The sequence below is a fragment of the Bos mutus genome, chromosome 4 (genome assembly GCF_027580195.1).
Source record: "Bos mutus isolate GX-2022 chromosome 4, NWIPB_WYAK_1.1, whole genome shotgun sequence".
In the NCBI taxonomy this organism is placed as follows: domain Eukaryota; kingdom Metazoa; phylum Chordata; class Mammalia; order Artiodactyla; family Bovidae; genus Bos; species Bos mutus.
In genome coordinates this window covers 20583941-20609125 of record NC_091620.1, presented here as the reverse complement: position 1 = coordinate 20609125, position 25185 = coordinate 20583941, and the positions used below count along the sequence as shown (strand labels likewise).

At 45.6% G+C, this 25185-nt stretch overlaps 1 protein-coding gene across 1 annotated transcript in view; it reads left to right on the top strand.

Annotated features, from left to right (window-relative positions):
* Window positions 1-25185, top strand: part of TBXAS1 (thromboxane A synthase 1) — a 173346-nt gene that overhangs the window by 69392 nt on the left and 78769 nt on the right. Inside the window, 2 exon segments of the mRNA XM_005899757.2 lie at window positions 9910-10006; window positions 21828-21944. Coding sequence (XP_005899819.2) covers window positions 9910-10006; window positions 21828-21944 — 214 coding nt within the window.

The window sequence follows — 25185 nt, the reverse complement described above, 5'->3', positions numbered from 1 at the left end:
TGAATATTCAGGGTTGATTTCCTTTAGGATTGACTGGTTTGATCTCTTTGCTGTTCAAGGGGGTCTCAAGAGTCTTCTCTAGCACCACAGTTTGAAAATCAATTCTTTGGTACTCAGCTTTCTTTATGGTCCAACTCTCACATCCATACATGACTACTGGAAAAACCATAGCTTTGACTATACAGACCTTTGTTGGCAAAGTGATGTCTCTGCTTTTTAATACACTGTCTAAGTTTGTCATAGCTTTCCTCCCAAAGAGCAAGCATCTATTAATTTCATGGCTTCAGTCACCATCCACAGTGATTTTTGAGCCCAAGAAAATAAAATCTGTCACTGTTTCCACTTTTTCTCCTTCTGTTTGCCATGCAGTGAAGGGACAGGATGCCATGATCTTCATTTTTTTAATGCTGAGTTTGAAGCCAGCTTTTTTACTCTCCTTGGTGGAAGAGGAGTGGGACAAGGAGAGAGTTCTTACAGGGTTCCTAATTGCAGTTAAGAAGCTTGGACTTTTTTGCTTCAAACATTGGAAAGTCATAAGAGGTTTGCTGGTAGTGGGACAGCACGGTCAGTTTCTGTTTCACAAAGGTAGACTTGGCCTTGATGGGGCTGTTGGTCTGGGACCAGCAATCCATATAGGGAGCTACTTCAGTGTCCTAGTGAGAGAGATGGGCCTGGGCTTGGGGGCTTAAGAGGTTGGGCCTAGATACAGCCTGCTCCACTAACATTACAGAACTCCTATAATACATTCAACCCTGTAATACAAATGTTAGACCTCAATGTTAGAAAAAGACCAGATCCTTGCATTTAAACCACTCACAACCAAGTAAAAATGTAGCCAAGAAAAGAGCTACAGTTAGTGGAGTACTGCTAGAAGTTAACCTGGCAAGATAGAAAGAGAAGACTGATCCCGGGAGGCAGGGGACCAGCATGTGCAAAGGCCCCCGTGGATGTGAGAGGTGATGGAGCGTGTCAGGAAGAAAGGTTGATCATTGGTGCTGGCTCTCGAGTGGTGGGCAATAGGGAGGGATGAGGCCAGAAGCAAGGCAGGGGCCGGGCTGTGAAGGATGTTTGCACAATGTGCTCAGGACTCCCAAAGTCTTTCGTGGAGACGAACCACTGAAGGAGCTACAATCAGATTGGCTTTTTTTTTTTTTTTTTTGACCCCAAGAGGCACACAGCATTTTAAGTTCCCTGACTGGGGATCGAACCCAAGTCCCCTGCAGAGGAAACACAGTCTTAACCCCTGGACCACCAGGCAAATCCCCAGACTTGCCTTTTACAAAGCCCTGGTGGATAAACAGAATCAGGGCCCATGTGCAGATAAGTAGCTGGTCAGGAAGACAAGTCAGAGGGGTGGAGGCATACATCTGAGTGCAAGGTCCAATGTCCAGCTGGGAAGCGAAGAACCAGAGAGTCCACCAGCATCTGAGGGCAGGAGAGGAGAGCCGATCCGGCTCCAAGTATTGCAGAGAGGGAAAAGGCTGACTCAGTCCTTGTGGCTCCGAGGGGCTCTGTGAGGTCAGGGTCCGCCCCTGGGCACCAGCACCCCAAGGCTTCCCTGGGCAGGTAACGCATACCCTGATCTGAGCGGTAGGAAGTAGCCAGAAGAAAGCAGCTTCCGACTCCAGGGACCTATGTCTGTCACTGGCTCCTCAAGAAAAGCGTCCCCAGCAACTTGAGTGGGCTCCGCCTCTCTGCTAACTCAAGCCTGCCTTGTTCTAATGACAGATTCAGGTTGCTAATGAGAAAGGGCAGGATGCTCTGCTGAGCCAAGCTGGGAAGGAGCCGCAGGACTGTGAGGCCATGGTTTCTCTGCAGGACTGTGGGCCGCCCAGCCCGCCCGGGGCCCACTCCCAGCCTTGGATGCCTACTTAGCTCCCTTGGAACATTTTAGAGACTGATCACTCACGTGGGATCTCTAGCACTCAACGCCCACCCTTCCCCACTGAGCTGCCCACCACCTTCTCATCCACAGTCCAGGTCAGAGGTCAGACTGAAGGCCAGGACGACAGTTACCCTATTAGCCTCCTCAACCTGCTGGGACGTGGCCCTGACACCGAGGCAAGGAGTCATCTGATGCTCACTGTTTAGCAGTCGTCAGATGCTACAGGCCTGCATCTTTGGAAAAGACCCTGATGCTGGGAAAGATTGAGGGCCTGAGGAGAGGGGACGGCAGAGGATAAGATGGTTGGATGGCATCACTGATTCAAGGGGACATGAGTTTGAGCAAACTCAGGGAGATAGTGAAGGACAGGGAAGCCGGGCAGGCTGCCGTCCATGGGGTCACAGAGAGTTGGACATGACTGAGCGACTGAACACCAACAAAAGAGGCCCCCATCAGTTCTTCAGTCTCTACCTGGAAACCTGAAGTCTTGGAAGCACATTCAGGTTCTTTGTGCTAAAGCAAGGGAAGGGAGTGGCATGTCACCTGACCTCCCGGGGACACTTCTCACCCAGCTTCTTCACTCCCTACAAAGTGACACCAGCAATCACCCAACCCACCCCCCATGAGCAGGGGCCTTCACACCTGATTGAGAGGTTATCATGGCCAGCATTTGCCTAAAACCTTACTACAGACAAAGCATTCTCTTGTTTCTCATCTGACCCTCATAACAGCCTCTTTATCCAGGAAATTGGCTCAGGAAGGTTGTGGTTTGCTCAAGGTGACACAGCTGTTAAATCACAAGGACATGGCCTTGAACCTGAGTTCTGACAGCTGCACCACTGCCAACGCCCTCCTCAGCTCTTGACAAGACAAACCTCTTTTTTTTTTTTCTTATTACAAAAGCACTCACTGAAAACTAGTGGAACATTAAAGAGATTTGTTTGTTATTCAGTCGCTAAGTCACGTCAGACTCTTTTTGTGACCCCACGGACTGTAGCCCACCAGGCTCCTCTGTCCATGGGATCCTCCAGCTAAGAAAACTGGAGTGGGTTGCCATGCCCTCCTCCAGGGGATCTTCCTGACTCAGGGACTGATCCTATGTTTCCTGCATTGGCCAGCAGATTCTTTATCACTGCACTACCTGAGAAGCCCCTATTAAATGTACACAATGTGAAAAGTAAAAGTCCCCATGATACGCACCGTTAGCTAATGCATCTTCCTCCAGAGTTTTTTCAGGAATACTGTTAACATACGTGAGCCTGGTGCCTGACAGTTTGTGCTCAATACGTGCTTGTTGAACGAGCTAACCATCAAATGGACTATTATTTATTTCCACAACTGTATGTATTATTTCCCAATGTGCTTTGCCATTCAGCTGTTGACTTAGACATCTTTTCATACTGATGCTTGTAGGTACCTCCAGATCAACCACCCTTTATAGCTCAGCCACCCTAGCAGGGGCAGGCCTTCTAGAACAGAGCCAGGCAGCCCACAGGCTAAAAGCAGCACTCCACCAGGCCTCTATTCCCAGAAGACAATTGTGAACGATTTTGATTGAACCAACTGGTCAGTTTTTTTAAAAAAATAAGAAAACAACTAGTTAAACAAGTCAAACAAGTATTATTTTTGTCTGCACAATACTTCACTGATTTGCCTAAATTTTCTTTTCCACCAGGTGCTTCAGAGTTGAGTAAGAACATTCTTATGTGCCTAAATAAGTATAAATGAGTAACTGGCTAAGAATTTTTTGCCCCCTAAAGTGATGATCCATACATTTCAATTAGAAGGGAGCAAGAAGTTACCTTGGGCTGGGGTGGAGGGTTGTTTCTGGGCCATTAAACAAGAAGCTGCTCTGACTTTCCACCTTTAAAAGACACAGTCTGCACAGCTAGAAGTCTGGCTGTTCACACACCTGCTCGGCCTGGGGAAGAAGTGTCACTGGTATAGACGATGGCGAGGTCATGGCCATCGTCTTGACATCATCATCGTCGTCGTCATCATCATGACGGCTCTGGAGCCGTCAGATTGGGATCAAATCCCTATCTTGGGCAATTACTTAACATCGCTAACATCTCTTAACATCTCTTGCCAGTTTTCTATTCTGACAAGTGGGTATAGTAACTACCCCATCCATTTCCTATGAGGATTAAATTAAATCCTACAGGCAGTGCACTCAGAACATGGCTGGTAGTAGTAAGCACTCAATAAACACTGACAATTGTGCTTATCAAAGATTCTGAGAAGGGTCTTCAAGTCATTCAAATACTTCACTGATTCCACTGTTAACAGGATGTGTTTTCAAGCCCTATAGTTGTTCAGTTGCTAGGTCATGTCCGACCCTTCACAGCCTCATGAACTTTAGCATGTCAGGCTTCCCTGTCTTTTACCATCTGCTGGAGTTTGCTCAAACTAATTTCCATTGAATCAGTGATGCCATCCAACCATCTCATTCTGTCATCCCCTTCTCCTCCTGCCTTCAATCCTTCCCAGCATCAGGATCTTTTCCAATGAGTTGGCTCTTCACATCAGGTGGCCAAAGGATTGGAGCGTCAGCCTCAGCATCAGTCCTTCCAATGAATATTCAGGGTTGATTTCCTTTAGGACTGACTGGTTTGATCTCTATGCCCTATAGAAAGTAGACTTAAAATTCAAAGACCATTATTTAACTTCCTTTTTAACTCATAAGAACTACAGGATTTAAAGCAGAGTAAACTGCTGAGATTGTGTGGTTTTACTCCCACGTTTCAGGGGCAAGGAAGCTGAAATGCAGAATTTCCGGAGTCCACCTATAAGGCTTGTATGCGTAAGCAGCAGAGCTGGGTGATCCTGGATCCTGACTCATGGCCCTAGGGCACGAGGCTTTGCAGTATTCCACCCCCTCAGGGCTTCTTGTTGGCTCAGATGGTAAAGAATCTGCCTGCAATGCAGGACACCCAGGTTCGATCCCTAGATTGGGAAGATCCCTGGAGAAGGGACTGGCTACCCACTCCAGTATCCTTGCCTGGAGAATCCCATGGACAGAGGAGCCTGGTGGGCTATAGTCCAAGAGGTCACAGAGAGTCAGATATGACTTTCACCCCACCTCAGGAGGCAGTAACATGTGGCCATACATTCATACCAGTGTACAAAACTGAAATCAGACCCTCTTTTATTTATTTATTTATCTATTTGTCTTTGTTGGGTCTTAGTTGTGACAATGGCACCCCGCTCCAGTACTCTTGCCTGGAGAATCCCATGGACGGAGGAGCCTGGTAGGCTGCAGCCCATGGGGTCGTGAAGAGTCAGACATGACTGAGTGACTTCACTTTCATTTTTCACTTTCATGCATTGGAGAAGGAAATGGCAACCCACTCCAGTGTTCTTGCCTGGAGAATCCCAGGGATGGGAGAGCCTGGTGGGCTGCCATCTATGGGGTTGCACAGAGTCGGACACGACTGAAGCGACTTAGCAGCAGCAGCAGTTGTGACATGCAGGATCTTCACTGAGGCACGCGGACCAGAGCACGGGGGCTCAGTAGTTGCAGTTCATGGCTTAGTTGCCCCGAAGTATGTGGGATCTTAGTTTCCTTACCAAGGATCAAATGCATGTCCCCTGCATCGGAAGGCAGATTCTTAACTGCTGGACCACCGGGGAAGCCTCTGAGATCAGAGCCTCTTGGGAAAGTATGTTTTGAGAGGCAGAATGGCATTAGGTATTCACAAGATTGAAAAGGAAAAGGAATACCTTGCAATATTTAGGACTTCTGGATTACAAATGATAGAAACCCAGCTCAAACACACTTAAAAGTGCAAGCTAATTTAAGCTTGAAAGATGCAAGGAACACTGCAGGAAGCATACCTTGACCTGGAGTTTGTGCCAGCATGTGGTACAAAGATGGCCACTGACTGTTCTGGGTTCATATATTCCTACTTAAGCACGTTCAGGAGAAAAGCAGAGCTTTTCTCAAGCAGCCTCCAAGTATACACTTACTAAACATACACCCAGTGAAGGATTCTGACTGGTCCTGACTCAGTCATGCACCCACCCTGTGGACCAGTCACTGTTGTCAAGGAGATGAGATACCATAATCAGCCATGCCTGATGGTGAGTCCACCCCCGTGACCAGAAGGGCAGGCTCTGTCATCGACAGCTCCTCCAGAACTGGTGGAATGGGGGAGGGTGCTTCCTAAAGGAGGGCTGGGCAGACAAAAACAGGTCAGCCACCCAGACATCCAAAAGGAAAAACAAGCTTCCCTTAAATGTTTCTCTGATCAAGATCTTTCCAGGAGCTCCTCAAGCTACAGATGAGTGTTAGTATAAATATAAATCCATAAGATTACACAATTTACATGTAAAATGGGGCCAGTTTTCTCACGAGGTTCATAAACCAGCTCTGAAGCAATTCTAAAGAAATGGTGACAAAATTGTTTTTAGCATTAGCAACATTACTAGAAAAAAGCTCAAAGGCTCCCAAGGTGCTCACTTGGAAGGACAACTTTCATTTGAATGTAGAAGTATTATTTTGGGTTTTTTTTCTTTGAAAATTCAGATTATATGGACATAAGTTTGAGTAGGCTCCAGGAGTTGGTGATGGACAGGGAAGCCTGGCATGCTGCAGTCCATGGGGTGGCAGTCAGACACGACTGAGCAACTGAACTGACTGATGTAAAATTATTTTGGTAATAACTAAATCAATACAAATGAATCGTTACCAAAATACGTGTGCATCTCAATGTAAATGCTTTCCTTTTAGAACTAAGAGTTTAGGGAAATGAGAATCACAGTGTGAGCTTTAGTTAAATCTAAAGCAGTGTATACCTATGGCTGATTTATGTTCAGGTTTGACAGAAAACAACAAAATTCTGTAAAGCAATTATCCTTCAATTAAAAAAAAAAAAAAAAAAAAAAAGCAGGGTTTTTAACATGGGGCTTGTGGGTCCCCCAGTCTGGTTACTGTCAATCAATTGTCAGTACTAGTTACTGGAGAGCTTATTAAAGTTAGAAGGGACTGGGTCCCATCCCAGAGATTCTGGTCAAGAGGTCAGGCATCACTACTTTTTGAATGCTTGGCCAGTGCTTTGACCAGTCCTTGAGGCTGAAACCATTGCCCTAGAATAGCATTTCTTGAATTGTGGGAGTAGTCTTTTACATCGGAATCCAAAGAGCCTGTTCAGATGCAGATTTCTGGGTGCCTCCCAGCCTACTAGATCTGCTCTGGGGAGGAGCAGAGCTGTGGCTATAGTTTAAGTGCCCAAGTGACTTTTGAACATTTGATTTTTTTTTTGAGATAATTATAGATTTACAGGAAGTTACAAAAAGAAATGTACAAAAAGATCCTGTATACCCTTGACCCTGTTTCCTCCAATGGTTACCTCTTGCATAACTACAGTACATTATCAAAACCAGGAAATTAACATTGATACACTCCATAATGGGCTTCCCAGGTGGCTCAGTGGGTAAAGAATCAGCCTGCAATGCAAGAGACGCAGGTTCAATCCCTGGGTCGGGAAGATTCCCTGGAGGAGGGCATGGTAACCCACTCCAGTATCCTTGCCTGGAGAATTCCAAGGATGAGGGAGGCTGGCAGGCTACAGTCCATAGGATCGCAGAGTTGGACACAACTGAAGCAACTGAGCACATACAGCATGATCCATAACACTTATTCAAATTTTATCAGACTTTCAAGCCTTCGTGTGTGTGTGTGTGTGTGTGTGTGTGTGTGTGTGTATGTAGAATCCTCTCAAGTTTTATCAGATGTGTAGGTTTGTGTAATCACTACTGTACATTAAGATACAAAACCAGTCACCACAAGACTCTCCTGTGCTGCCTTTTACAGTCATACAACCCCATCACAACCCCCGCATCCCTAGAGTTTAGAATCTACTCATCTCTTTTCCTTTAGAAACAACTAATCTCACTGCTGTTTCAAAAACATACAAATGAAATCATATAATATGTAACCTTCCTAGATTGGCTTTTTTCATTTCAGGTGTCAAAGAATCCCTCAAATTTCATTTTAAAATGCTGTGAATGGGAAATGTCTTAGGGAAATGTCCACAGTTTTTACCAGATTCTCAAAAAAATTCTATGACATGCCTCATAAAGTTTATAAAAGCATTGGTTCATGGTTTTATTGGATTATTTCTGGTCTTCTTGGCTAAAATCAATAATAAAAAAAAAAACTAGTGAATATTTTTTCTTCTACCACATCTGTTGAATTCCTGTGTCCCAAAGATTTCTCTAACAGTTTGGGAAATATGATCACTCAGATGAATATTTCTGAGTGCCTGACATGTGCTAGACAAATATTATTTTTTCCCTAGTTAGTAAGAAGGGGAAGAGTTAAAACATTAAGGACACTTTTAGCTTATGAAAAGCTCTAAGTAACTAAGAAATCAGAGCAAACTTTGAAGCTTTCATGGCATGTGACTTGAACTGCTGTGCTCTTTACTGCTCTGAACTGGATGTGCCAGTGATCAAATAACATCCTGAAGAATAATCCTATACACTGAAAACATGGCATTATGCAGTGGGGCTACCTGTCATCACTCTGGTTGGCTTTATACAGGAGGAGCCTGGTAGGCTGCAGTCCATGGGGTCACTAGAGTCGGACACGACTGAGTGACTTCAGTTTCACTTTTCACTTTCATGCATTGGAGAAGGAAATGGCAACCCACTCCAGTGTTCTTGCCTGGAGAATCCCAGGGACGGGAAGCCTGATGGGCTGCCGTCTATGGGGTCGCACAGAGTCAGACACGACTGAAGTGACTTAGCAGCAGCAGCAGCAGTCAAGTGCTCATAGCTCCTCCAGGCATGCTTATCCCTGGGCAATTGTCGAACTGATTCCTCTGCTTGCCACACCCTCACTCCCCTTTGCCACCCACCTATCTGGACTAATTCTTGCCCTTCCTTTGAAACTCACTTTAGGAAGTACCACCTCTAGGAAGGCTTCATTCTCTCTTCTCCAGGCTTTCATTGGGCTGTGCCCAATGTCACCCAAGCTTGCCAGATGTCACAGTGCATGGTGATTACTTAATTGCTACTGCCACCAGGCTCTGAGACCCTTGACGGCTATAACAGGGTCTTGGATGCTTTTATGCCCCCCCTGAACTTCAATAAATAGCAAGATCTATTTAATAAATAAACAACAGTATGTCCTTAAACAGCTTCCCGTTGGCATTCACCACTGCTGACTGCCTGAGACTTTCCTCCATTTCTTTTTTTTTTCTAAGATTTTTTTGATGCGGATCATTTTCAAAATCTTTATTGAATTTGTTACAATATTGCTTCTGTTTGATGTTTTGGGGTTTTGGCCCCGAGGCTTGTGTGATCTTAGCCTCCCCAACAAGGGATTGAACTCGAATCCCCTGCACTGGAAGGCTAAGCCGTAACCACTGGACCACTAGGGGAGTCTCTGTGTCTTCGTCAGCGTCATAGCATCTCTTAAGCGCCTTCACGTGGAGGTATATAGACCCAGCTGTTCAGTCTTTCCCCAGCAGGCTTCATCGTCCCTGGATTCTCACAAAGGTTTGCCAATACACTTTAGGCTTTTTCCCAAGGATCAGTATATACAAGTCGCTGATCTTCTCTTGCTAGAATGCTTGTCTCCCCAGTTTTGGAAAATAGGGACAACACTGACCTGTACCATTTTCCTTCTTGGTCTTACTACTGGATCCTATAAATTCTTTATTATTGTGTTTAAACTTACAGATCTGTCTTTCCCATCAAGGGGGTGAGTTTCCTGGGGCTAAACACTGTCTCTTATTCATCCCAGAGTCTCCAGGGACTGGTACCAGGTGGGATTCCATAAATGTTTGTGGAATGAAGTTTGGTGTTAGGTCATCAGAGCTCTGCTCTTCCTCATGCTTAGCACATGCATTTCCTCATCTTCTCCACACCTTTACTCCCTATTTATCCTTGATCCCTGATTCTAAGCCACTGAGAATTCTTTATGGAAAGGAGAAGAGAGCAGATAAATACAACATTTATCATTTTAAAGTAATTTTAAGTTAAACATTTTAAAGTAATTCTCTTCTTCCTCCCAGGTACTATCTTGGTCGTCTGATGTTTATTGTTATCTCTGAGCCAGACATGATTGAGCAGGTGTTGGTTGAGAAGTTCAGTAACTTTACCAACAGAATGGTATGTAATTTTCTTTCTGCATATGGATGGAGGGGGAATCCTTCTAAGATGCAAGGACCACACGTCACATCTAACAGGGACGTGATTGGGCCTCTTACAGGGTTTAGATCAGTTCAACTCAAAACTGAGCTCCCCAGTGAATTCGAGTTTTCAAAAGAGATGGACTGTTGCAAAAGAATAGCGTTTACATTTAAAAAATGCTTCAAGAAAGCGAAAGCTCAAGAGAAGTGGTAGCTGATAAAAATGCTGAAACCGGGAGGGTTTTTAAAGCTGTGTTCAAAGCTAGAGGAATCCAGAGAGCATAGGTCAAGCGTTTGAGGAAGACCAAGGAAGGTTAATAAATATCAGAGGGAAAGTAACGTTTCAAGATTCCTGTGCTTACATCTTTCCCAGAGAGTATCAATGTCTTAAGATTGGAAAAGGAAGACAAGTAACATGATGAGGGAAATTCATCCCCAAGTAACAAGTCTCTAACCCACTAAAGGAGGTATATATTCCATCTTTTTTTTTTGCAAAGTACATATCCTACTCTTTGTCTTTGATGAGAAAGCCCAAAGAATGGAAGAGATGACAGAAAATGGCACAGGTCAGGGCTGTCCATATTTTCAAAAAACGAGGAGATAAGGATTCTTATCAACAGCCTTCATGCTGATTTTCGGAAAATAGTCTAAAGTGAATGAATAAACAGTTGCTTGTGAGAATTTAGAGAATCTCTATGTGCCAATCTTTTTTTTTTTTTGTCAAATTAAACTCATCTTCCATCCTTATAGGAATAGTGTTCACTTATAGGAATGTATTCATTCCTATACATTCTTATAGGAATATATTCACTCTTTTGTTGGTTATTTTACCAACCTTTGCACACTTGTGATATATACCAGGCACTGCCTAGGTACCGATTAGAAAGAGATAGAAAACTCAGTATTGTCCTCGAGGAGCTCATAGTCTAATGACAGAGCCAGAGAGGAAGGAAACCAGGATAATATAGAATGGTGAGCATGGAAAACACTGCTCCACCCAGAATGGGAAAAGGGAAAGGTTTATTAGAGGTGAAGTGGCTGAGACTGTCTTCTTAAAGAAATTAGCAGTGCCCGCCTGCGTTCTGTACTGGTTGAGCTGTCCAGAGTGTTTATTTGCATTAAATTTCACAGAAACTTATGAGACTGGTACAGTTATCATCTGTATTTTACTGACAAAGAAATAAGACCCAGGTTATAGGAGGAAGACTAATAGAACCCATGTGCCGTCTCCCAATCCAAGTCCAGGGCTTTTCCTACTGCCACTACTGTTAACAGCTGCCTAGGTGATGTTTCTGGATTGTCAAGGTTTCACGCAGTAAGTAATTGGTTACTTGCCCCAAACACACTCACCTTCCAGTCCCAGAGCATCATGTCCAATTGCTATTAACAAGAGAATCCCCCACCTTTCCTACCCCTGTCCCAACCCTGGGTATTCTTCCAGGCTCTCCTCAAATTCTTTCTCCCCCATAAAACCTTCCCTACTTCAACTCTCATTTACTATTCCCCCTCTCTTAACTCTAACAGCATTGATCATCTGCATCAGTGGTACCCAACCTTTTTGGCACTGGGGGCTGGTTTCATGAAGGATAATTTTTTCAACAGGCTTGGTGTGGGGAATAGTTTCAGAATGATTCAAGCACATCACACTTATTGTGCACTTTATTTCTATTATTATTACATCAGCTCCACCTCAGATCATCAGGCATTAGATCCCAGAGGTTGGGCACCCCTGAACCACGTCACTCCCATTATTTTCACGGTCACTCCCACTGTGCCTTTGACTATTTGCTGTAAATGAATGCATGACTTTCACCCTAACTTGATTAACTTTAAGCTTATCCTTCTTTTTTATACCCCAGGGCCCAACCACATAATGACTCCTCAGTATCCAATATACCCTTGTTCAAACTGAATTGACTCTCCATCAACTTAACATTCTCCCCAGATGATTGAGGTAGTACTTGGAGATTCAATATATACTCTTCCTCTTGTAAGTCATTCACAAACATGTGAGAAGATCCATCAAGGATTAGATCTCTAGGAAATCCCAATGTTTATAGTTTTCCATCTGGGAATATACCTACTTATCTTCAGCTTAGTTTATGGTCTTTAAGCCAATCCCATATTCATGATAAAAACAATCCTTAGTGACTCAATTTCTAGAAGACCATCTTTAGAGTGGGATTTTCTCATAGGTTTTGAAAGTCAAATTAAATTGGGCTCTGCGGTTACCTCTTATCCATATGCTTATGTATCTGCTCAAAGAACTCAAGGAGATTAGTAAGGCGTGATTTCTTCTTCCTGACACCATGCCGCCTCCCCTCTAATAAGCCATGTTCACTTGAGTGTTTAGCGATTCAGCTTTATTACACATTCATTCAGTAAACGCTAAATGCTTACTCTGTGTAAGCCTCTACCAAATGGTCCCTCGTGATACAGAAAAGACCTCCGCATATTAGTTTGATGCATTAAGTGAAAAGGAACTTACATAATGCATGGTTTTATGTTCCAACTCTGAGAACCCGTCTCTGCTCACAATCCAGGCTTGACTTATGTGTACGCATGACAGCCTGGTGGAGAGTGGCGGGGATGGGTTAACCTTTGAACTTGGATGTCGGCTGTAGGCATCCCATGAGGGACTAAATAGGACACATTTGGCTGGAGGTGGGGTGCCACCATGGGGAACTCCCTGACATAAGTCAGTACTGAGCATATATTTGAATTAAAAAACTGTTTAATGATACGTTTTTTTCCAGCTTAAGAACACGGGGCTGAACAAACTCTATGGGTTGGACCCAGGTTGGCAGCTAGTATTTCGAGTTTTCCAATTCACATTTTCAAGGCACTCAGTGGAATGCAACTGCTCTCTCCTGTTTTCCAAATGGACCCCTTGGGCCTCTCTTACGCTTTCAGCACTTCCTCAAGTTGCTTCCGGTTGGGTGCAACCACACTTTATCGTTAAACCCCAATCATTCTCTTTAACATATACAGAACCTCAGTTTTCCCAGCACTTCCGGTCTTGGTTATTTTTATGCAGATATTTTTACTTAGCTCCTTGTGGCTATCAGGTACTTGGTGAAGCCAGGGGGCAGCTCTTTTCTTTTTTTTTTTTTAATCTGCAGAAACTGGAGCTGGGTCCATGTGACTCAGCAGAAATGGTCTTACCAGTAGTAGACCATTTCATTCCTGGCTTGTCAGGAAGGCTCAGGGTTGGGAAGCTGTGGGAAGGGTGATAAGAGGAAGGGGTGGGGGGTCTTTGGCCCACATGAGGTTGGTCTACCTGGATGCAGATTCAGACTGGGGGAGCTTAACCACTAAAGCTACCACCTGGAGCTCTTGAGTTCTGGTCTGACCTGGCAAGCGGGTCAGGCAGCAGGCGTGCCCATTGCCCAGTTTTGTTATGTGTTTGTGGAGTGGACTGGAAGGTGGTGGTGGTCACACGTGTGTGGGGTGGGGGTGCCAACCCTCAGGTCCTCGCAGGCAACTTGGGGTCAACCATCCAGACACAGGTCCAGCCACACTGTTAACTCACATGTAAAACTACATGATGGAGTTGGTGAGTGGTTTTATCCAGGACCATAAAACCTGCTTCTGAGATGGCACTAGGGTAAAGAACCCACCTACGAATGCAGGAGACAAAAGAGATGTGGGTTTGATCCCTGGGTCGGGAAGATCCCCTGGAGGAGGGGATGGCAACCCACCCCAGTATATTTGCCTGGGAAATCCCATGGACAAAGGAGCCTGTTGGACTATGGTCCATAGGTTCACAAAGATTCGGACACCACTGAGTGACTTAGTACTTAGCACGCACATAAACCCCGGGCCTGATTCCCCGGAGGCAGCCCCTTCAAGGCTACCTTAGCCATCTCACTGCAAGGACACTGGAATCTTAGAATGAGTTCGTGTGAAGCCACAAGGCCCCTGGCACCAGCAAAGAGTGCCAAAGTTCTGAGGCAAATGCGTCACTGCAGACCTTTATAACCCACTGCATCTGTAGTCAGGCCCCATCCCAGGAGCAGGAGCGTGTGGCTGGTTGCAGAGCTCAAGAGCGAGGCAAACTCCACCCAGCACTCCAGGTGGGTCAGGCCACCTGAGCTGGGCCCCCAGGGACCAGCCTGCTGCCACTCACTGAGGACGAAAGAGCCTCGGCCAGCTAGCCCCAAACATGTCCCCTCCACCTGCAGCCAGCACCTCTCTGCTGACAGCTTTGGAATCTTCACTCATCTAGAGTTTCTGGGCCTCTTTCTTTTAAATAAAACATTGAGTCAGAGAAAACATTCTGGTTTTCAAGTGGGTGCAGGAAGATTTAAGTTGTGAGGATGGTTTTGGTCCATAACAGGGAAGCTCTCATCACCAAGTCAAACATTGACTACTTTTTTCAGCTTTGCATTTCTCAAGAAGTGTCAGTTCACATGATGGATCCATAGCTCTGGGGACCATTCTTGCTTAAAGCCTAAACAGACTGCATAGAACCAGAAGCACAGGTGTGTGACCTAATTTGCCTGGCCCCTGTCCGTTTTGAGGCAGTTCTCATTGGGTTTTTAATATATAATTGAATTTATTTATTTTTAATTGAAGGATAATTGCTTTACAACCAACCAATTGTATTGGTTTCTGTCAAACATCAACATGAATCAGCCATAGGTGTACATATGTCCCCTCCCTCTTGAGCCTTCCTCCCACCTCCCTCCTCTCATTGGGTTTTTTGGTTTGTTTTAATATTTATTTATTTGACTGTGTTGGGTCTTAGTTGTGTCATGAGGGATCTTTCATTTCAGGGCACAATCTCAGTACTTGTGGTCCATGGGCTTAGTTGCCCCTTGGCATGTGGCATCTTCGTTCCTCACCAGGGATCGAACCTGAGTCCCCAGCATTGGAAGGTGGATTCTTAACCACTGGACCACCAGGAAGTCCCAGGTCTTATTGTTTTATGTGAAACATCGTACCGTGCACAGGAAACCCTGCATCCTGAGCCAAGCGCGTCTCCTCCAGGGCTGCCCCACCCACAGGAAGCCCCCATGGGAGTGGCCACAGTGGGATGCCTGCAACCTGCAGGTCTCTCCTCTCACCAGCTTTTCCCATTTCTAAAAAAGCCAAAGCTGGGGAATTGCACTTGATGATCTCAAACATCTTGCAGGGCCCCGGGTGTTCCGTGAAGCCTCAGTAACGTAGTAGCAGTGCCAAGAGGTATTGACTGAACCCTCAGCTGTTCTATCAGTGCCTTGCAGAGCTTTTCTAAACTTCAAAATCTTGTTGAAAATAATTTTATATTTCTGTCTTACTAAACCTTTGGTTCACTAGGAAGCCATCTTTAAATTTTTAAAAGAGAAATAAGTAAAATCTTAGATTCATATCTTCCCTCTCTGACTTTTGTGGTGGCAGAAGTAAAAACAAATGTGTAGGGACTTCCCTGGTGGTCCAGTGGTTAAGAACCCACCTTCCAATGCAGGGGACATGGGTTCAGTCCCTGGTCAGGGAACTGCGATCCCACATGCTGTGGGGCAACTTAAGCCTGTGCATCGAAGACCCAGAGCAACCGAAAAATTTAAAAATGTGTAAACTAGGAGATTAATGGCTAGAATTCTGGGAAGAGATCAGGAAATAAGCCATAGAAGTAATTCTGGTCTCTCAGTGGTTGTGTTCCTGAACTTTCCTAGGCAGGGCTGCCATAACCCAGTTCTTGTCTTTGTTCAAATTAGAAGACTCCCCACCCTCTCACCTTTCATTGGCTGGTGCTGAGTTGGCAGACGGAGCCCAAGTTGGGGTAAGCCCCACTTGTCCCCTGAACCTTAAATAAAATGTCCTGGGTCCCCTTGAGCCCTGGACATGCCACATCCCTTACTTGGAGGCCATGCTTTTGGTCTGGTCATAGTCTGAAGCCGAGAGAAGGAAGACGGTGTGATGTTCATGACCATCTTCTACTGGCAAAGAGTGAAGGGACAAAAATTGTTTTGTGGAGATGCAACACTTTAAATACTTCAAAACACCAAAATAAACACCTGCTCAGTTGGCTCAGTTGCTCAGTCTTTGTACAGCCAGATAGCAGTAGTCATATGTTGAAAATAGTGTATGTTCTCACGCCTAGGATTGTGGGTTCCCCAGGTGACAGAATCCTAGGGTTTTCATTGACTGTAATAGACTGAGGGGCAGGGCACAGTGTTTCACACCCCTGGGGGTAGGAGAAAGATGGGCAGTAACCCTCTGCATCCTTATCTGTGCGAGGTTGTGTGAGGAAGACTATAACCACAGACCTGGCCTTTCTGCGATCACGGCATCCTTTCTGATAGCAATATTTCTGCAGCCTCCTTGACATACTTAACACCAAGCAAATCAGCAACACTCAGCCTGACCACTGAAGTAGGACAGCATCTCTTGAGTCTTTAAATCACCTTGCTCTGTTTACCTGCTGCCTGCAGCTCCGTGTGGTCATGTGAGAACTGTGGACTGCCCTGCCAGGATATCACAGAGCTGATACAGGCCTTTCGTCAACTCTCTGGCATATTCCAGGACATAAGAAAACTATTTTTGGCTATGGCTTTATATCCCATTATGCCTTTTTCATGGTAACACACGTGCCCATTTACAGCAAATGTGCATTGCATGCATTTTGCAGCACTCTGGGAAGAGGCTGGTAGTTCTTACGTGGCTCCACTGGGCCAGTGGAGAAACACTGGTTTGGCCCGTGATAAATCACCCAATGCATGCTTCTTCACTTCATGTGAGCACAGAATGCAGAGGAATCGGCTTGAATAATCTGCTCCTCAGGATTGTTTGATTCTTCAGTGTTTGAAGTTTATGCTTAGCTGGTCTGAGTTAGACTCTATTTTAGAGTCTTAACTGAGGAACTTCCTTGGTGGCCCATTGATTAAGCATCTGCCTTCCAAAGCAGGAAACCCAGGTTTGATCCCCGGTCAGGGAACTAGGATTCCACATGCCGAGGGGCAACTAAGCCCGAGCACAACTACTGAGCCCACGTGCTCTGGAGCCCAACTCCACAGCTAGAGAAAGCCCACACGCCCAGTGGAGACCCAGAGCAGCCACAACATTTTTTTTTTTAAAAGATCTTAATTGAAAAGACAGACACCTTCAACTGTCTGAGGGAAATTTAGCAAGGGAGCCATGAGGCCACTGCTGAACCATGCTGCTTGTCAGGACAGTTTCCTAACTATTATCCCCAAACTAATGAAATGATGTGAAAAGCACTTTGACTCTTATGAGATGCACAGTATTGGTTATAAACCACCCCTTCTCCATATCCAAATCAGCTGTGAGCTCTTTGAGGACAAGGGTTCCATTCTTTGACTCAATAGTTTCAGAGCCACCACGGCACTGGCACATATTAATAGTAGGTTCTCAATAAATGTGCGCAGCTTGGCAGTGTGGTGACCAACACGATTTCAGCTGAGGGTGAGGATGTCTCTCAGGTTCGGGGTTAGAGTAGGGTTTTCTAACGTTTCTGACTGTGACCTCCGGTAAGAAATGTATTTCACGTCAGGACACAACACTGAACGCTTTCTCTCTCACATACACACACTCACATACTCTCTCCAACATTCTCGCAGACACACCCGTAAATATCCCGATCTTGAACAAAAATTCGGCAACAAAACCCTTCCCCTCGCTTCACAAAATGTCCCTCTAATATTTTCTACTCTGCCCCATTCCTTGTTTCTCTCTCTTTTCTTTTCAATGCGGTTGCCATCCACAACATTCATTCATGACCGGTTATGGCCTGCAGTCCGGAAGCCCCTGACCAGAGTCTGAGTGGAGCCTGGTTCCCGTGGACCTCCCTTCTTCAGCTGGGTCTCCCCTTCCTGCCTCAGCACCCACAGTCTGGCCCCATCAGTTTTACCAGTCTCATTCCTGCAGGCCAAGCCCCCTGTGCCTTTCAAAGGCCTCGCTCAGTACATCTAATCAGTGATTATGTGTAGACAGGGCTGGGGGAGGGGGATGGATGGGGAGTTATTTGTGACACGGGTGTGGAGTTTCAGTTATGCAGGATGAAGTTCTGGGGATGGATGGGGCGATGGTTCCACAACAATGTGAATGTCTTTAATACCACTGAACTGTCCACTTAAAAATGGTTAAGATGGTAAATGTTACATTATATGTATTTTGCCACAACTAAAAAATACATGTATTATATGTGTGTGTGTGTGTGTGTGTGTGTGTAAACAAGCAAACTGGCTTCCCTGGTGGCTCAGACAGTAAAGAATCTGCCTGCAGTGAAGGAGAGCCAGGTTCTATCCCTGGGTGGGGAAGATCCCTTGGAGAAGCGAATGGCTGCTCACTCCAGTATTCTTGTCTGGAGAATCCCATGGACAGAGGAGCCTGGTGGGCTATAGTCCATGGGATTGCAGAGTCAGACGCAACTGAGCAACTTGCACTTTGAAACAAACTAATTTTAAAATAGCTGAAGTGGTTTAGAGAAGGAACTTATGGTTCCCAGGGGGAAAGGATGGGAGGAAGGGGGATAGTTAGGGAGTTTGGGAAGGTCGTGTACACACTGCTATATTTTAGATGGATAAGCAACAAGGACCTACTGGATAGCACCTGGAACTCTGCTCAATGTCATGTGGCAGCCTGATGGGAGGGGAGTTTGGGAGAGAATGGACACATGTATATGTTTAAACTATATTTGGTGTGGTCATCAGGAGGTTAAGTCCTTGAGGTTGAGAAAGTTCTTAAAAGTCATTTAGACAACCCCCTCTACCCGGTGTGACCCTGTGGACTGTAGCCTGTCAGGATCCTCCATTCATGGGATTTTCCAGGCAAGAATACTAGAGTGGGTTGCCATTTCCTCCTCCAGGGGATCTTCCTGACCCAGGGATCGAACCCAAGTCTCCTGCATTGCAGGCAGACTCTTTACTGTCTGAGCCAGCAGGGAAGCCCATATTTTAAATGGATAACCAACAAGGACCTACTGTATAGCACCAGGAACTCTGCTCAAGGTCATGTGGCAGCCTGGATAGGAGGGGAGTTTGGGGAAGAATGGATACATGTATACCTTTAAACTATATATATCTGGTGTGGTCATCTGGAGGTTAAGTCCTCAGGGCTGAGAGAGTTCTTAAAAGTCATTTATACTCCCCGCTCCACCCTGGCCACTCAAACCTCCCATGCAGAATTTCCAAGAAGTAGGATACAGTCTCCAGTAACAGGGCTCACCACTCAAGGCAGGTTATTTTTATCTTCGAACCTTCTGACTTTGTTGGGAAGTTCTTTAGATGAGCTGGAATTTTCCCCACAGCTCCCACTATTGACCCCAATTCTATCACCCAGGGTCAAAAAACAAGCCAAGTTTCCTCTTCCATGTAATATACATTCAAGAAATAGCTTTTGAGCACAGATTAAGGGCCATGATCTGATCTCCCAAGCTTTCCAGCTATTCATTCCTAGATCTGTCAGCTTGTCCCCTCACCATCCGACCACTCTTCTGGAATGACCAATTGGCTGTTTCCCTCTTCCATATCATATCTAGAAATGAAACCATTACTCTAACCAATGCCCCTGAAATCCTCCATCAATGAAGGAAGGATTCTAATAGAAACTGTAGGCCCAGGGGACAGTATTGTCGTGGCAGGCGGATAAGGGAGACCAATGCTGACATATTGCATGGGGACTGGATTTCCCCTCTAAGCGCAAGATAAAAATTTTCATGGAGACAATCCTTAGGTCTGAAGGACAGACACGAAATCCAATCAGCCTTGGCTCATCTCCAATTTACCCTGTTTCATCAGAACCCCATAAACCACCACCCAACTTTCCTCGAAGTGAAATGCTGTATCACATGTAGCATAGCACAGGACTGGCATTTGCCAACATATAAATACACATAATGTACAATTTTCTCCTTTGACTCTGGAACCTAAACAAATGGGTTATGTTCTAAAAATTCCATAAAACCACAATTCTGTATAGTGACCACGGTACTCCTAAAGAATTTTATTCTAAATATAGAGAGGTATTCCTCTGCAGAAAAATATCCCAGCAACTTGGTTCTATTTAATAACATATAATTAAGTTCCTCCAGATACTTTGCAGTTATGTTTTATAGCTTATTTTGAGTGTTCATATTTTATCAGAAAATTATAATTTTCTTCTAAATAGGAGTTCTTACAAGGCTTTTGAGTTATGGTGGCTGGCTTCACGTTTCAACTATAATTAAAATAGTGAAAAGAAATAGCAAAACCGTACATCACATGTGTGGTTCTGAAGAAAGCTTGGTCCTCCGGTCCCCCTACTTCCCCTCACCCTGCAGCCCTAGGGCTAGGGGTGCTCTTAACAGCTGTGGAGGCCCCCTAGTTTTGACCACTTGGTCAGAGTGGCTGGTTTTAGGAAGGAAGAAAATGGCGTGGGAAGAAGGGATGATGAGAAGGGATTTCCCTGGTGGTCCAGTGGTTAAGAATCCACTGTGCAACGCAAGGGATATGGGTTCGATCCCTGATCGGGGAACTAGGATCCCACATGCTATGGAGCATCTAAGCCAGCACACAACAACTAGAGAATTCGTGCACTGCAACTAAGACTGGACACAGCCAAATAAATTATATATATATATATATATATATATATATATTTTTTTTTTTTTAAAGGGATGAGAAGACCTCATTCTTGGCATGCTTCCAGATTCAGCAGGACTATCTCCTCCTCAGAGAAGCCTTCCTGGCCATTTAATCCCCTATCATTTTCTCACCTTGCTGCCCCCACTCCATTCCCTTGATAAGGGGCTTCCCTGGTAGCTCAGTTGGTAAAGAATCCACCTGCAATGCAGGAGACCCTGGTTCAATTCCTGGGTCAGGAAGATCCCTGGAGAAGGGATAGGCTACCGACTCCAGTATTCTCGGGCTTCCCTGGTGAACAGATGGTAAAGAATCCACCAGCAATATGGGAGACCTGGGTTGGAAAGATCCCCTGGAAGAGGGCAAGGCAACCCACTCCAGAATTCGCCTGGAGAAACCCCATGGACAGAGGAGCCTGGTGCTCTACAGTCCATGGGGTCACAAAGAGTTGGACACGACTGAGCAACTAAGGACATCACCCCCTTCATAACATATCCTTTCCCTTGAACTATAATGATAGCTATCTGTTGGTTTAGGAGCCGTCTGCTTCCCCACTAGACTACCAACTCGGTGAGAGTCAATGCAATGTCTTCCTTATTTAGCACTGTAGAGGCAACTTCTCACATAGACATTCAACAAACATTTGCTGAATGAGAACAATGAATGAATGAATGAGGGAAAGCACACACAAGCATGGTGACAGGCCCTCTCTTGGAAGCAGCTCCATTGACACATGCTTCTTAAGGACTCTCTTTCTTCCCTTCCCCTCTCCCACCCACATACCAAGGACCCAGACATCTGGCCCAACCTAACCAATCTAGCCACACAAAACCCCTTGCCACATAGTTCAGACATGACACTCAATCCCGGGAAAGACCAGCCCACCTCCAAGAAGCCTGCTGCTGGGTCTTCAGGGAGTGTTCACTCAGGAAGGGGCTACGGAACACACAGAAGCCACTGAGTTGTCTAGGGTGATGACCACAGAGTAACGAGGTAGAACGGGGCCAAAGGAGCCTCCCCGTCTGCTCAGAGGAGCCTCCCTGTCTGCTCCCAGGGGGCCTCAGCCATGGATCTTGAGATCACTGTCCATGAGACTTTATATTCCTCATACTCTTGCAAGAGAAATCTAAATGTTGGTCATGGGTGACTTTAACCAGAGTGTTTATTGTGGACTCTGTGACCACCAAGCTGGCTTGGGCATCCTGGAGTCCTAACTCTCTGCTTGTCTCTTTCCAAAAGGCAACGGGTTTGGAGCCCAAACCAGTGGCCGACAGTGTCCTGTTCTTACGTGACAAAAGATGGGAAGAGGTCAGAAGTGTCCTGACTGTGGCTTTCAGTCCTGAAAAACTGAGTGAGGTAAGACACAAGAAATGCAGAGTATCTTCTGTAAGGAGCAGGTTTCCTCTCTACAGATTGTGAGGAGAGGGGGTTCACTTTGTGTCACTTGTCCAATGTCCTGCCCGCTGTGCCCTTCAATCCTGTTATCCAGAAAGCTCATGAAACTGTCCTGGAGAGTCCTCCCTTTCTCCAACCTATCACAGCCCCAGTTGCCATGAATCTGTAGTGAGTCAGCATGCACACAGGGCTCTCCTGCTGAGTCCCAAGCTCTGGCCAGGGCACTTTGAGGGCACCCAGGAGAAAACTGGAGGGGCTCTCCCCAGACTTTCCTGTATAACAGATCACCTGGAGATCTTGTTAAAATGCAGATTCTGATTCAGTAGGTCTGGGGTGAACCCTGAGATTCTGCATCTCTAACAAGCTCCCCGGTGATGTAGATGCTTCTGAACAGCGAACCACACTTTACATGTTGTTGTTCAGTCTCTCAGTCATGTCCATCTCTTTGCAACCCCACTCACTGCAGCTCACCAGGGTTCCCCGTCCTTCACCATCTCCCAGAGTTAGCTCAAACTCATGTCCTTTGAGTCGATGATGTCATCCAACCATCTCATCCTCTGTTGTCCCCTTCTCCTGTCTTCAGTCTTTATATAGTAAGGAACTAGAGAACATCCTGAAACAAAGGAGAGCTTTGAGTCAAGTCTGAAATAGGGAAGAAATGGCCAGGGATTATTAGGGAGGGGTATGAGAATGGCCTTGGCAGACCTCCAGGCAGCCAGGCACACCCAGGCTAATCTTCATGGCCAAGTCAGAGGGAAGAGTCTCATTTACAAGATGCTATTAAACCCAGGGCTCCCTCCTTCCCCCAACCAGGGATCCACCCTTCCCTACCAGTTGTACAAATAAAACCTACTGTTTGTCCTGCTTCCAGGCCAAGTACTCTCACTTGATCCTCACTGAAGGCACCTCAACTGCTGGTCTGACTTTGATGTCTATTCTGAATTCTGCAACAGCTCAGGACTGAGTCCTTGAGCCCTTCTGAAGAGAAATGGCTAAGGGGCTGCTATGGTTTTTCCAGTAGTCTTGTATGGATGTGAGAGTTGGACCATAAAAAAGGTTAATCAGTGAAGAATTGATGCTTTCAAACAGTGGTGTTGGAGAAGACTCTTGAGTATCCCTTGAAGGAGATCAAACCAGTCAATCCTAAAGGAATCAACTCTGAATATTCATTGGAAGGACTGATGCTGAAGCTGAAGCTCCAGCACTTTGGCCACCTGATATGAAGGGCTGATTTATTGGAAAAGACCCAGATGCTGAGAAAGACTGAAGGCAGGAAGAGAAGGGGATGACAGAGGATGAGATGATTGGACGGCATCACTGACTCAATGGACATGAATTTGAGCAAGCTCCAGGAGATGGTGAAGGACAGGGAAGCCTGGCGTGCTGCAGGCCACCGGGTCACAATTAGTCAGACACAGCTGAGCAACTGAACACCGATGGAAGCTCACATCCCCTGGAGAAAGATACGGCAACCCACTCCAGGATCTTGCCTGGAGAAGTCCATGGGCAGAGGAGACTGGCAGGCTATAGTCCACAGGGTCGCAAAGAGTTGGACACCATCAGAGCAACTAACACTTTAACTTTCGCTTCAAAGCTTACACGTGCCAGACAACACTAAGGGTTCCCGCTTGTTTCAGAGAGAAACCTCCTTTCTCTCTGGTAAAGCTGTTTGAGAAATGAACTCTGCCTTCAGGGAGTGTGGGCTTGCTAATGCTTCACTGTGAGGGGGCACCAACAGCCTAGCCCGGCAGAAGGGCGTGGACCCCGTCCCTCAGGAGCAGGCCCGCGCATGCTCAGTGCCTCCTTTCCGCGCCAGGGCCTGATATGGGAGGGCGTGTAGAGCTGGAGTGGGTATGCAGTCATGTCACCTGGGGAGCTCTGCAAGCTATTGCTGTCTGGGCCCCACATGGAGACGAAATTGGTTTGGTTTGGAATGCAGCCTGGTTTTGAGGGGACTTTACAGCTCCCCAGGCAATTCTGATGTAAAGCTGGAATTGGGAACCACCGCTGGTAGAGAAATTCCCCACAAGGAAATATGAGAAGGGGATTGTCCTTCTACAGGTGGAGCCCAGAGCCCTGCTCCACAGTCAGCTGTGTTATATAGACTGAGGATTCATGTGAGAATTAGTTTGAAGGAAGGGCCTGCTTCTTTAAAAAGCTGTAAAGCATTATCTGGATCACCTTTCTTACACCCGGTCACAATGTTGAGTTAACCAGAAGGAGGGGAGGGAGGAGCAGAGTTAGGTAAACCATGGGCTCACATCAGGAGCTCAAACAGGTTGTGACGTCACACTTCCTTATTTGTGAGTCAACAATGACTGTAGATGCAGAAAGAATCTCATCATTCCTTAAAAAAAAAGAAATTGATGAAGGGTATCTGATTTTTTTCTAAGTAAGAAAAAAAGATTTTGTTTATTTTTGACAGTTTTGTGCCCTGTTTCTTTGAAGGAACAAAAGAAAAAAGAGGGGCTTCTTTGGTGGTCGAGTGGCTAAGCCTTGACTTCCAATTTGCAGGGGGTGTGGGTTCATCCCTGGTTGGGGAGCTCAGATCTCATATGCCTTGGGGCCAAAAAAACCAAAACATAAAACAGAAGCAATATTGTAACAAATTCAATAAAGAAGTTTTAAAAATGGTCCATATAAAAGAAACGATAAGACCCTTATCAGGGTCTCGATTTCTTTAACATTTTACAGGGTGCACTCTAGAAACTGATACAGTGTCATTGCCCAAACAAATTTAGTGCTCCTGGGATCCAATGCATTTTCTCCTTTTGGTTCAGAAATCAAATTCTTAGTGCCTGAATTAGCTGCAGAAAACAGAGTTCCTCTAAGAGGTTCGTAGCACTAAGATGTCTAGGAGAAAGGGGCTGGTAAGAAATAAGAGGGAGGGTGAGGAGAGTGGAGGAAAGAGAGAGGGGGAAGAAATTTCATAGATTCCCTAGGTTTTGCTTCAGATCTATCTCATTGTTTAACATAATCTACAAGTAAACTTAAAGCTCCATTGGAAATCATCTTTCTACTCAATACAGTTCCCTTTAGGTTCCTGGGTTTCAATCGAAAGGATGCTGTTTCCGGGCAGAGGGAGTCACCTTTGTCCTCACCTGTGGAGAGTTTAGACCTGGTGACTTTAAGGTTTCTGGGTGACATCTAAGGCAGAAGTTGGCAGCACATCTTGAGCTCAGGAGAGAAAGGTAGGAAAGAT